General features: G+C 42.0%; 1 protein-coding gene across 5 annotated transcripts in view; it reads right to left on the bottom strand.

The window, feature by feature from the left end:
* The window catches only part of Thrb (thyroid hormone receptor beta), a 337,372-nt gene that overhangs the window by 17,518 nt on the left and 305,052 nt on the right, over positions 1-14,802 (bottom strand). For all 5 annotated transcript variants that reach the window (XM_052190378.1, XM_052190377.1, XM_052190380.1 and 2 more), the window contains 2 exons: positions 10,139-10,239; positions 1,916-2,063 (listed from right to left, as the gene is read on the bottom strand). In XM_052190378.1, the coding sequence (XP_052046338.1) occupies positions 1,916-2,063; positions 10,139-10,239 (249 nt within the window). The remainder of the gene's footprint in view (positions 1-1,915; positions 2,064-10,138; positions 10,240-14,802) is intronic.

The raw sequence follows: 14,802 nt of genomic DNA, 5'->3' as shown, positions 1-14,802 counted from the left end.
AGATCAAGCTCACGGGATGACCCAGGTCTCCTGCCTTCAGTTCCTACAGTGCGCAGTCCTTGTGTTGTGTCAAGGGTAGACATAGCAAGAAGAGAAGCAAGGTGCCCAGTTTGTTCCTGAGGCCTCCAGCAGTATCTCCTCAGGATTCAGTCTCCAATGTCACAAGAGTGTCTTCAGAAGTGGGAAGAGGACGCTTGTGAGGTAACTTTGGTTCACCTCCTAAAGGCTCACAAAACTGAAGCCCCATTGCTTCAAGGCTTCCAGTGTACCACACTATTGCAGCTGTACAGACTGAATCCTGGGCCTGGGGCTGTAAGGTGTGTGGGGGTTTCTCAGGAAGGAATCTGAGGTTTAGCTCTGGGGGTCACATACCTCATCAGTGGTAGGGCTGGCACTGGCGTGGAGATTTGCTTTTCTTTTTTTCCTTCTTGTTATTTACTTACTTGTTGAAGTGTGTGTGTGTGTGTGTGTGTGTGTGTGTGTATACACAAGTGCACGCAGGCGGTGTCCCTTCAGCCCCGTGACAGGACACCTGTGGGAGTCCATTTTCTCCTTTTGCCATGTGGGTCTCAGGGACTGGGTTTGTAGACTCTCAGGCTTGTGGCAGGGTGGCAGATGCTACTGTCTGCTGATTATCTGGCTGTCCCTGAGCAGAGGCTTTTTTTTTTTTTGTTTTTGGACTAACCTGGAACTTTTGAAATTCATCACCAGCAGATAAAAGAGCTCAACATTTGTATCCGCAGTGTAGATGGACTTTGGGCATCTTAAACCCCATAACTACTTACATCTTAAACTTAATAAAATAATAAAACGGCTGTTTAAACAATAGTGGTTTGGAATAATGACATGTAAGTATTTAGTTTTGAGCTAATCATATTCACATCCTGGTCAGAAAGGGGCCTAAATCCTTTAGAGATAGAGATGCCCTGCCTGAGGTGAGGATGGACAGTATTTCCATCCTGACACCCTGACAGATCTCCTAACACTATGCACAGCATTTTCTTCTATGAGGAAATCATAGATTTTCTTTTGTATTCTCTCAGAGAGAACACTATTTATGGTCCCAATACAAACAAGGATCATTTCTTCCTATAGCAGGAACATTCCCATTACTTTTGATTTCTTTGTTGTGTTTTTCTTTTTCCTTTTAAACTCATGATTGAAATCTCTGATGTACAATCATGACAGCTGTGGAAATCACCCCTACTGATTCCTAGTAGAAGGGAGGCAGTACATGCTGAATGCCTTGGTTCTTTTTTTTAGGACTAATTAACACAACTAGTGTAAACCCCTGGTCCAGGGTTGGGAGGAGAGACCCCAGGGATATTATCATTGCCATATGATATGGCACTTAGAAAACTGGGTGAAATAGATTAAATAAAATCTTACTTACACACAAACCCCCAAAAACCAAAACCAAAACCAACCAACCAACCAAAACTATTTTGGCTAAAAATGCAACAGCTATCAACAGTGGGATGACTGATGTGGGAACATTCAACTTGAATTCTACAAAAATTCTTGAACATGTCATTTTCCTGCCAGAACTCCATCTCCCAAGATGTCTACCAAATTAATTTATTTCTGCTTTTGAAAATGCAAGGACTGGTCTCTAAGCCTCTCAGCATATAGATCCTGTGTGTAAGAAGTGAGCATGCTACAAGCTTCAAACCCACACAGGGATGATCTAACTACCCCATCACATCATCTGGATGCTTCAGAAGTTGGGAACTAATGAGTCAGGAGGAACAAAGCCAATGACTTCCACCTATGGCAAGGCTGGATGTGGGGAGGGAGGGTGTGTGAGAGCCAGCCTCTATCCACAAAGATTCCTGCTTTCTTTGTTGATCTTGAACCAAAACCTACTCCTGGTCCACACTTCACAGTATCAAGTGAATGAAGAACATGTACTTACAGTCTGTTGCCATGCCAACATAGATGCATTTCTTAAAACGGCATTCCTGGCACTGGTTGCGAGTGACTTTGTCTATGATGCACTTTCCTTCATATTTGCAGGAATAAGACGGATGGAGACTTTTCTGAATGGTTCTTCTAAAGAAGCCCTAAATGAAAAGACCCAAGATAATAGGTTGATATTTTCTGAAACTAAATGACTCCAGAGTTTTGTGTCTACCTAAGAATAAGAGCAATTGTTCTGGCCCTGAGCCTGGGCTGGGGCTTTCTACTTTATACCCTCAAATGGAGGATGGCGGAGGGAAGTTAATCTAAGGAGTTGAGGGAGGCTTCACAGAGCTGTAGTGTCTTCACTGTTGTATATTTTACTCAAAGAAATAAACCTGGCGTTTGCTCTTATTTTTCTATACATTAAGTGGTATAACTTTTATTCATATGGTGTCATAATTTTCCTGCTAAGTGAATAAAGAGCTTTATTACTTTATCCTGAATTAAAAGAGCAGGATACTTGATTATTTCTTTAAAAAACCCATTACTATATGGAGAAAGAGGAACACTCCTCCACTGCTGGTGGGGTTGCAAATTGGTACAACCATTCTGGAAATCAGCCGGGTGGTTCCTCAGAAAAGTAGGCACGTCACTTCCGGAGGACCATGCTATACCACTCCTGGGCATATACTCAGAGAACTCCCGAGCAGGTAATAAGGATACATGCTCCACTATGTTCATAGCAGCCCTATTTATCATAGCCAGAAGCTGGAAAGAACCCAGGTATCCCTCAACAGAAGAATGGATGCAAAAAATGTGGTATATCTACACAATGGAGTACTATTCAGCCATTAGAAACAATGAATTCATGAAATTCTTAGGCAAATGGATGGAATTGGAGAACATCATACTAAGTGAGGTAACCCAGTCTCAGAAGATCAATCATAGTATGCACTCACTGATAAGTGGACATTAGCCTAGAAACTTGTTATACCCAAGACATAATCCACATATCAAATGATGTCCAAGAAGAACGGAGGAGTGGCTCCTGGTTCTGGAAAGGTTCAGTGCAGCAGTATAGTGCAATACCAGAACAGGGAAGTGGGAAGGGTTGGATGGGGGAACAGGGAGAGGGAAGAGGGCTTATGGGACTTTCGGGCAGTGGAGAGCCAGGAAAGGGGAAATCATTTGAAATGTAAATAAAAAATACATTGAATAAAAAAAAGAAAAAAAGAGAGAAAGTTGCAGATCACTGAAAACCCTGTGATAATGAATCCTGTGTGCGTATGTGCACCTCTCATAGAATGCTACAAGACTATTAGCAAATCCTTCACATCATTTAAAAATGATACTTGGGAGAGAAATAAAAATGGCAACTATGCTGATTACTTTGTTTAAAAAACCCATTACTATGTACAATGAATATACATATACCAAGAACATTTAATATTGTTTGGTGACTAAATATATGTCTTTATACACTGAAACTAATAGAAAAGAAACTGGGGAAGACCCTTGAGGACATGGGCAGAAGGGACAAGTTCCTGAACAGATCATCAATAGCTTATGCTCTAAGATCAAGAATTGACAAATGGGACCTCATAAAATTACAAAGTTTCTGTAAGGCAAAGGACACTGTTAAAAGGACAAAACAGCAACCATCAAATTGGGAAAGGATATTCACCAACCCCACATCTGATAGAGGACTAATATCCAATATATACAAAGAACTCAAGAAGTTAGACCCCAGGGAACCAAATAACCCTATTAAAAAATGGGGTACAGATCTAAACAAAGAATTTTCACCTGAAGAAATTCGGATGGCCGAGAGGCACCTTAAGAAGTGCTCAACATCATTAGTCATTACGGAAATGCAGATCAAAACAACCCTGAGATTTCACCTTACACCAGTCAGAATGGCTAAGGTCAAAAACTCAGGAGACAGCAGGTGTTGGTGAGGATGTGGAGAAAGAGGAACACTCCTCCACTGCTGGTGGGGCTGTAAGATGGTACAACCACTTTGGAAATCAGTCTGGAAGTTCCTCAGAAAACTGGACATGAGACTTCAGGAGGACCCTGCTATACCTCTCCTGGGCATATACCCAAAGGATTCCCCGGCATGCAATAAAGACACATGCTCCATTATGTTCATAGCAGCCTTATTTATAATAGCCAGAAGCTGGAAAGAACCCAGATGCCCCTCAAAGGAGGAATGGATACAGAAAATGTGGTATATTTACACAATGGAATACTACTCAGCAATTATAAACAATGAATTCACAAAATTTTTAGGCAAATGGTTTGATCTGGAAAATATCATCCTAAGTGAGGTAACCCAATCACAAAAGAATACACATGGAATGCAATCTCTGATAAGTGGATATTAATTAGCCTAGAAGCCCTGAATACCCAAGGCACAAATTGCATAATAAATGACACCCATGAAGAAGTATGGAGAGGGTCCTGATCCTGGAAAGGATTGATCTAGCATTGGAAGGGAATATAAGGACAGAGAAAAAGGAGGGAGGTGATTGGAGAAGGGATGGAGAGAAGAAGGTTTATGGGACATATGGGGAAGGGGGATCCAGGAAAGGGGGAATCATTTGGAATGTAAACAAAGAATATAGAAAATAAAAATATTACAAAAAAAGAAAAGAAAAGAAAAAAAAGAAACAAGTTGGGGAGGAAAGGGTTAAAAAAATATATGTCTTTATTTAATTTAGAGATTTCACTTAATTTTTGTTTGACTCTTAAAATGGCCATGACTTATATCCAAAGGATGTTACATCCAAAGGATGCTCAACTAGGTTTATTATAGCTTTATTCAAAATAGCCAGAAACTGGAAACAATCCCGATATCCCTCAAGTCAAGAATGGAAAAAGAAAATGTGGTACATTTACACAATAAATTATTACTCAGTGGGTAAAAAATATGACACCATGAAATTTGAACGTGAATGGAAAGAACTGGAAAAAAACATCCTGAGTGAGGTAACCCCGACCTAGAAAACCATGCGGTATGTATTCACCTATAAGTGGATAGTAGCTGCTGCATGAAGGAGAATAATGTTACAGTTCACAAACCCAGAGAGGTTAGATAAAGCAGCTCTAGGGGGTGCGTGGCTTTCCCTCGGACGGGGAAAATAGAATAGATTCTGCTGTTGGACTAGGAGTGGATAGGGAGAGGAGAGGGAGGGATAAGGTGGGGATAGGGGATAGAGAGAATGCAAGGAGAGACAGCTGGAATTAGGAAGCGATTAGAGGGAGATATGGAAATCCAGTGCTGGAGAATATCCTGGAATCTATGAGGATGACCCTAGTGAAGACTCCTGGTGATGAAGGATACAGAGTCTGAACTGGCCATCTTCTGTAGATGGGCAACGCTTCCAGTGGAAAGACCTGGTTGTGTTTGACTGAACTGCTGACTGAGGGTGTTCTGTGGAGATCCCTAAACAACCCAGGCTGATACTAGAAAACAGGGTTGCTCTCTGAAAACTGACCGCAGGGCCCTGCTGCTGGGGACAGCATTCACCCAGCTCATTGCATGTGGAGAGGTGGAACTGGTGTCTGTATGGAGCCTACACCCTACCCTCTAGTCTCTGGTGAGAAAAGGCTACAGAAAGAGAAACCTGGATACCAACCCTTGACCTACAATCTGTCCCAACTCGAAGATGGACTGGGTTGATGGTGGCAAAGAACTTGTGGGAGTGGCCAACCAATGTTTGGTTTACCCTGAGGCCCACTCCATGAGAGGGAGTCTGGATGGCCAGGAACCACACAATGGATAGATAGCCCAGGGACCTAGCATAGAACTAAACATAATTAGAAAAATAAAACAATGAAATGAAATGATTTTTAATGACATTCTGCTATACTTACAAATCAGTGCCTTATCTAGTCATCAACAGAGAGACTTCCTCTGGCTAGATGGGAACGAATACAGAGACCCGCAGCCAGACATTATGTAGATAGAGAGTCTAAATTGGAGGTCTCCATCAGGTCCCTCCATAGGAAACCAGGGAACAAAGGAGATGAAGAGAACCAGGAGCACATGGCTCACTGGATGGACTTAGTGAGGCCCAGGTGGGCTTACAGTGACTGAAGCAGCAGCAGGCACGGGCCCTTGCGTGGGTCTGCACCAGATCCTCTTTGTCTATGTTGTGGCTGTTAGGTTGGTGATTTGGTGGCACTCCTAACTGTGGGAGCGGGTATATCTATGAGTCTTGTTCTTGGGACTTTACTTTTCTCCAGTTGGATTGTCTTGTCCAGCCAACAAGGGTTTTTGTTTTGTCTTAATGTATCTTATTTCATCCTGTTTAGCTGTCCTCTTTTGGAGGCCCGCTTTCTGAAGAAGAAGAAGCTGTGGGGGAGCTGGGATGTGAGGGCAGAGAGAAAACTGTGGTTGGGATGTATTAAAAAGAATCTATTTCCAAAAACTGAAGAAGAGGAAGAGGAAGAGAAAGAAGAAAGAAAGAAGAAAGAAGAAGAAGAAGAAGAAGTAGTAGTAGTAGTAGTAGTAGTAGTAGTAGTAGTAGTAGTAGTAGTAGAAGAAGAAGAAGAAGAAGAAGAAGAAGAAGAAGAAGAAGAAAATAAAGAAAAAAATGATGGCCCTGACCAACTCTCTTAACCTTTTAAACAACAGGACTTGAAGAATAGGAAACTTGAGCTTAGGGTTTTTATTTCTAAAACCTTTTCCTCCAGTATCTATAGGCATATGAGTTCAATAGGCTTTCTCTTCTCTGAAGAACACTATTTGATTCTAGATTTGGCTAATTTATCTAACTTTCTCAAGACATTTATTTATTTAGATACAGGGTTTTGCTATATAACTGAGGCTGGCCTATAATAGAAGTTTATATATTTTCTAGGTTAGGTTTGATCTCATTACTCTCAGGTGCTAATATTTAGGAATTTACTGGCCATAAAGGCATTAGACTAGAACATTTCTAGACACTGTTCTCTGGATGACAGGAATTAGCGCTGGCAATGCATACTTGCTGTGGTGGAAACAGACATGCAGCAGATGTACACTGCATCCTTTTGCCCTAGTTGCCCCACATTTTGCCCATCTTTTGTTCTTTCATTTATGTTTTTAGCTTTGGTTGCAGACACATGCCTCCTTGCATAGCCCCTACTCAGAAAAAGTCCTTTCTTGCAATGAGAGAGTCCAGAGTAGGACCTTATACCAAGCAAAGCAGGAATAACCAAGACTCATATCTATGATTTTTTTTAAGAAGTATGATTTTTTTTCAAAATTACATTCTAACAGGAAAACTCTATGAATCGGGGATTTGTGTTCTTAAACATGTGTGCACACCTCTGAATGATGTGGATATGCTGTTGTAGGCCCAGGAACCATGCACAAGTATCTGGATGAGAGACATCAACCACATCTCCCCAGGTATTGAATGGGTGAATCTGCCCAGAGGGCCATGTCACAGCATGACTCTAGAATGAACAACACGTTTTCCTGTGGCTCTCCCTTCCCTAACTGTGCTCTCTGTTCTAGGGGGCATAGGCGACAAAAGAAATCCAGTCATTTCTGACAAGATGGAAGGTATGCACTGGGAGGGGACAGGACAACGTGTCTTCAGGAGGAAGCCATGTTTACCTAGAAGCTAGCCAGGGAGGATATGGACAGCTGCTGAGGAGGGACACTGGTTGCCTATGATGACCACACTGAGGCCAGGGCGAGCAAGGCTGTAACAGAATGAGGACAGGATTGTGTATCTCAACAAAGATATTCTGTGCATTCCTTAATGGTGTGAGTACTTTGCTTTTGCAGAAAATAGAAGTACTGAGACTTGCTGTGCTGTTTCTTTTCTGAGCCTACCTCTGAAGATGTTAACGGACCAAATCCCTTTTAAGCACTATTCTAATCTGTGGAAGAACATCTTTTACCATAGGGTAGAAATACTACTGTTAGATAGATGCAAGGATGATAGGTCTCTTAATTTTAAAAATCGATGAAAATTAACTCCTGGAGATAGACATTGATGTGAAAAATAATTTTAGGGGTTAGGGGCATAGCTCAGCACATAATACATGCTGAACACGCATGAAGCTCTGGGTTAATTCCCCAGCACCAAATTTAAGCCACCCACCAGATCTTGTGAGCTGCCGAAAGAGGCTTCTTAAGGACTAAGTCAGGACATGTTTCAATGATTTGTATGTGAATGGAGAACTTGCCTTTAAAACCTACAGCAGAGATGTTTCTGCACTCAGAGAAGAGTCAGATTAATTTTTTAATGGTTCCAGATGATGGACTAACCAGACACAAGGACCTCTATGCAGCCAGGTGTGGTGGCACATGCCTCGAATCCTAGCACTCTGGGCAGATCTCTGACTTTGAGGCCAACAAACCCTGTTTCAAACACCATCAACACACACACACACACACACACACACACACACACAGACATGCACACACGCACACACGTGCACACGCGCACACATACAGCCTCTTTGCTACTATCCATCATTTTTAGCTGTAACTTCCATCTTGACATAACTTAAGTCAACTAAAGAGTCAAAATTGTGGGATTGCCCAGATAATTTTGCCCTCTGAGTATCTGTGAGGGATTGTCTTGGTTGTTCATTGATTTAGGGGGCCTTAGCTCACTGTGGGTGGCATTCCTCTCTGGGTAGGTGGTCCTGAACTGTATAAGAAAGCTAGCTAAGCATGGACAAGCCAGGAAGCAGCCTTCCTCACTGCTTGTGCTTCACGTCTCTGCCCTGACACCTTTGATGTCCGTGAGTGGTCTGCGGTCTGCACGTGAAGCCACTGGGCACCCCGTTCCTTGCTTTTGCTTACTTTTCTCACAGCACAGGAGGAGATTAGAGCACTGCATCAGTGCAAACTCCAAGAGGAACTGTTACATTTTAGTAACAGTTATTGTTGTAAAATAGATATTGTAAAAGCACTATAATACTGTTACATTTTCTTTGAAAACTGTTGTATGGAAACCTCAACCTTCTTTCTACAAAGTGCTAAGTGTGTAGCAAGTTACATATCACAGCAGAGTTAAAAAGTCTCAAATTTTTATATTCCTAACGCAGTACAGATTCTGGCCATGTACACTGTAGGTTTAAATAAACCCTGAGATGTAACTTTTTTTTTTTTTAATCTCTTGGCACCCTTGAAGATGATGCTACATTTGAAAACCTTTTTCCAAGTTGCTTCTGTATCATATTAAGAAAGTATTCTCACTCTTAGGTTCCTTTCTGGGTTTGTGTTAAACCCTCACAACCTGTGGTTCATGGGGGTGTAAAGGCAAGGGCAGGGAGAGAGCAGGGAAGTTTGGGAAGAAGAGGGAGGGAAGGGAAGGTAGGAGGGGGAAAGAGGGGCGTGGGAGGAGAGATGGAACAGGGAGGGAAAGTGATTTTTTTTTGTTTTTTTGTTTTTTTGTTTTTTTTCCAGACTTCAATACAAGTTTTATTGTAAACTCTCCAGGAAATAGAAGTCTGTCCCTGGATTAGAATACATCCCCATTTACACAGGCAGCACTGGCTCCTCGGGTGCTACTCTGGGTTGAGTTCCTTGTCTTTATTGTCTAATCTAGGTTGATGGATCTAAACATCTTTTTCATAATGCTTATCTTAGTTTTGCTGATTAAGATTGTAAGTAGGCAGATGTAGACTCCCTTTGGAATGTGAATACACCAGTATGTTTTTGTCAAGAATTTCCCAAAGAAAAATTTTCAGAGCATAAAATTATCTGATGGCAAGCTGACTCCATTTCTGCTGAAAGCCACTTTGAATAATTTCTGGAACATAATTGAGTTTAATTGGCTTCAAAGACCCTGCCTAATGGAACCCTCAGAAGTGGGCACAGACCTGCAGAGCCACAGCAGAAAGGCTGTGGAGCAAACTCATCTCCTTAGACAGTGCACATAAAAAGGAGGAGAAAGAGTGAAGTAGATTGATTGGATATTTAAAAAATATGCTCTAATGCTCAAAGTAACCATTATTAATTTATTTTCTTTTTGTTAGTTGTCTGTTTTAAAAACACAAGAACAAAATACTACACTATTGCAAAATTTCATTTAGTTATTCATGATTTAGGAAGAAGGAAAATTCAGATTTTGAGCATATCAAAAATAAGGAGGATGCCTGGGCCCCTGGATGGCCAAAGGTCATTAACGTTGACATTTCTTTTTGTAAGCCTGAGTTACAGTGGCTGTCTGGGAGAGGACAGGGGCTGTGCTGTGGTCTGTGCTGGGACACTGGCACTTACCTTGCAGCCTTCACAGGTGATGCAGCGATAGTGGTACCCTGTGGCTTTGTCCCCACACACTACACACAGCTCATCTTTGTCTAAATAGCTGGGGATATACCCTGCAAAGAACAAAAGAAGAAGGTGAAGAAACAGCATCATGTTAAAGCAGAGACACCTTAAAAGCTATGGTGTCCAACCAGAGACAATGGTATGCACTTACTAATAAGTGGATATTAGCCTGGAAAACTGGAATACCCTAAACATGATCCACACATCAAATGAGGTACAAGAAGAACGGAGGAGTGGCCCCTGGTTCTGGAAAGACTCAGTGATAACTGTGAGAAGACTCAATGGAGCCAACTAGCACCCAGAGTAATTCAGCCTGTTTTAAACTCAGAGACCCTGCTTTCCGGCAGGCATCATCTAAGCAGCGTGTGGGGCCCTGAGTCATTGGGAGAGAGGTAGAGATTTGAGGCAGGCTATGGGAGCTCTGGATAGTAGGCTCTCTTTCCCAAAGCTTATTTCAGAACTTACATTTAAGACTCCATTCTTTCTCAAGACACCAGGCAACAAAGTTGCCTTGTTTGTTATAATTGTCAAGTACTTCCCAGGTGAGAACATTGGCTCTAAGGAATTGAACTTCCCTTAGGGTCAGGGAGAAACAGAGACTGCAATCTACCTCTTCTATCTTGTGGTGCCAGGAATGCATTGTTCTGACTTCCCCTAAAAAGCAGTGAGCTGGAGAGGGATGAACGCGGCGACCGAGGCCAACTGGCAGATGGACACACAGCCAACATGGGTGAGCGCAAAGAGAGAATCCAAGGTCTGTTGACTGAGGAAAGGAAACCTAACCTCAGTGACTCCCTCTGGTTCTGTGTTGGTGGATCAAACTCCCTCAGAAGGCTCAGGTTAAAAATAACATCAGAGCAGCCTTCTTCCTGCCTGTGCCTGTTTCTTCCTGTTCATGTGGAGCCCATGGCCACATGCCCGCTCACACACCAAAGACACATGATCCTTTAGATAAGCCCAAGACATGAAAAAGGAAGTGCACGGTTTGTTGGTGTGAGAATGTGGACAGGCTGCAGAAATGAAACCTCCCTTGGTCTTGGTGCTTTGGAAGGTCTTGGGTTTAGGGAACTTTTCTGAGTTTCAACCAAGATGGCTGAGGTGAAGAAGACTTGACTATATATTTTGCTATGGTATTTTCATCAACCTTTTGTGACAACAGGTCACCCTTGGCTCATGTCTTTTAAAGCAGAAAAGGTGCAAAGAAAACAGAAGAAAGTTAATTTTTTCCTTTATATCTTAGAAATGATTTCACTCATGCTAGTAGGAAGCGATGGTGCTTCAGACGTACCTGGAGGGCTTTGTAGAGTGAGCTACTGAGGCACGATTGTGATTTAGATTACAACAGGTTTTCTTAGTTTGCTTTGCCTCTAGCAAATTGATGTCCATTTGTTGGACTCAAAGTTGCTCAAGCATTTTATTATTTCTTTTTATTACTATTTTACTTATTTTCATTTTTTAAAGATTAGAAAAAATGTACTTTTGGGCAGTGGTGGCACACACCTTTAATCCCAGCACTTGGGAGGCATAGGCAGGCAGATTTCTGAGTTCGAGGCCAGCCTGGTTTACAGAGTGAGTTCCAGGACAGCCAGGGCTATACAGAGAAACCCTGTCTCAAAAACAACAACAACAACAATAAAACAAAACAAAAAAAAATCCTCAGGGAATTAGTTTTAAAAAAATAATTCTGGGAGAGACCCGGATCAGGGACAAAAGGAAGGGAATGGTTTGTCTTCAGTCGTTCATTTATTGATGACTCTAGTCAGAACCTATTTAGTACACACAGTGCTAAGCACTACGGCAGGCACACGGAATACGGAAACACATCCAACAGAGCTTCTTGCTGTGGGAATCCTGTAAGCCATTGGCTCTGCTACTCTAGCTCTGCTTATTTCTCAGTGAGAGAAGGAAGGAAAGGTAAGGGAAAGACTGTGGAAAGATTCTCTACATCACCGCTGAGAACTGTACATGGAGACCACAGTGAGATACCAGCCCTACATAGAAGGAAGAGGCAATGGTTAACCTTCATGGTCAGCTTGACTAGGTTTAGAACAACATAGGAGCCACACCTCAGGGCATGTAACACACCTCTGGGTGGGTGAGATCGGAAGAGCTACGCTGAACATGGGTTGAATAACATGAAGCAGGGTGGGAGTGGGGGGGGAGGTTTGGACTCATCTCTTTCATTTTTTTGAGTTTCCTGGTAAACAGAATGACGTGGTCTCCCATTCCTGTAGCCACACCTTCTCCACCACTACAGACTGAGTCCTTATCCTGTGAGCTCCAAGAAACCCTTGCTCCTGTAAATTGCTTTTGTCAGATATTTGGTCACACTGACAGAAAAGTAACTAATAAAGATTGTTTTAACAGGCGTAATGCAAAGCAAGTGGCAGAGCAGAGTGTGCCCGGCATACAAACAGCTAGCTACAAAGCACAGACTAACCTGCACACAACAAGCAAACCAAGTTATTAACACAAGTATCTTCCAGGAAAAGGTAGGTAGAAAAGTCATTGGTGTCAGGAGAATTGTGCTGTGGCCTCTTTTCCAGCAGAGTAGAGGCTTTTCAGTTCTTGGTGCTGATGCAGGAGTCAGGTTTCAGGGAGAGGAGATGCAGGAGCCAACCTTGGACTATGGCTGGTGAACCCTGCCTGCCTACGAAGGGCTATGGTGTCTGGGGACATGAACAAGAGGTGGAAAATGCAGGGAATTAATCTTTCCCTCTTATCCTTCCTGTGGCCTGCATGCCTGCTGTGATTGGCTTTGGCTTTGGCAGAAGGATAGTAGGCTCTCTTCACAAAGCTTATTTCAGAATTTACATTTAAGACTCCATTCTTTCTCAAGACACCAGGTAACAAAGTAGCCTTGTTTGCTACAATTGTCAAGTACTTCCCAGCTGAAATATGAAGGAAAGTGCCTCATAGACAAAGTCACCTGCATAACGTTGTGACTGGATGTCTAGATAAGATGTGAGATGTGTCCTGAATTGTTTGCCCGAGGAACTGTGTGTACAGTTTTCCTACATCAACATCAGAAAGGTTATTGGAGGTTATGAGTAACCAGCTAAGGCCCCCAACAATTCCTAGAGTTAAGGGTTGACTGTAATCTCCAGCTCCCGAGAGAGAGAGAGAGAGAGAGAGAGAGAGAGAGAGAGAGAGAGAGTGTTCCAGGTTGATCTGCAGTCTCCAGCTCCCACTTGCTTGTATGAATTATTCTTTAGACTATCAACTACACTGTCATGCTACCAAGCATGCATGCATATTTGCTCTTGTTGTTAAGATATCTGTATTTTTGTTTGAGTGTGTGGTACTGGGAACTGAAAATCAGGCATGCTGCAATGGAGGTGCATGCATGTTTAAGGGCATTAATGCCCATTTTTTTGTTTGAAAAGGACTGGAGAATTTTGTTTTTATTTAATATTCGGCTCCTTTGATTAATTTCTAGTCAATTAATTAATTGATTAATAATTAATTTGATAATCAATTAATTAATTGATCATAAAATGGGTTAATATAGTAAAATGCTACTTTTTTTTTTTTTTTTTTTTTTTTTTTTTTTTTATATTTCTTTTTTTTTTTTTTGTCTTTTTTTTTTATTTGATATAATTTATTTACATTTCAAATGATTTCCCCTTTTCTAGCCCCCCCCCCACTCCCCGAAAGTCCCGTAAGCCCCCTTCTCTTCCCCTGTCCTCCCTCCCACCCCTTCCCAGTTCCCCGTTCTGGTTTTGCCAAATACTGTTTCACTGAGTCTTTCCAGAACCAGGGACCACTCCTGCTTTCTTCTTGTATCTCATTTGATGTGTGGATTATGTTTTGGGTATTCCAGTTTTCTAGGTTAATAACCACTTATTAGTGAGTGCATACCATGATTCACCTTTTGAGTCTGGGTTACCTCACTTAGTATGATGTTCTCTAGCTCCATCCATTTGCCTAAGAATTTCATGAATTCATTGTTTCTAATGGCTGAATAGTACTCCATTGTGTAGATATACCACATTTTTTGTATCCACTCTTCTGTTGAGGGATACCTGGGTTCTTTCCAGCATCTGGCAATTATAAATAGGGCTGCTATGAACATAGTAGAGCATGTATCCTTATTACATGGTGGGGAATCCTCTGGGTATATGCCCAGGAGTGGTATAGCAGGATCTTCTGGAAGTGAGGTGCCCAGTTTTCGGAGGAACCGCCAGACTGCTTTCCAGAGTGGTTGTACCAATTTGCAACCCCACCAGCAGTGGAGGAGTGTTCCTCTTTCTCCGCACCCTCTCCAACACCTGCTGTCTCCTGAATTTTTAATCTTAGCCATTCTGACTGGTGTAAGATGAAATCTTAGGGTTGTTTTGATTTGCATTTCCCTAATGACTAATGAAGTGGAGCATTTTTTAAGATGCTTCTCCGCCATCCGAAGTTCTTCAGGTGAGAATTCTTTGTTTAACTCTGTACCCCATTTTTTAATAGGGTTGTTCGGTTTTCTGGAGTCTAACTTCTTGAGTTCTTTATATATATTGGATATTAGCCCTCTATCTGATGTAGGATTGGTGAAGATCTTTTCCCAATTTGTTGGTTGCCGATCTGTCCTCTTGACGGTGTCCTTTGCCTTACAGAAACTCTGTAAC

This window comes from Apodemus sylvaticus, chromosome 8 (genome assembly GCF_947179515.1).
Source record: "Apodemus sylvaticus chromosome 8, mApoSyl1.1, whole genome shotgun sequence".
NCBI lineage: Eukaryota > Metazoa > Chordata > Mammalia > Rodentia > Muridae > Apodemus > Apodemus sylvaticus.
Note: the sequence above shows the minus strand (reverse complement) of the source record. Positions and strands in the feature narration are given on the sequence as shown.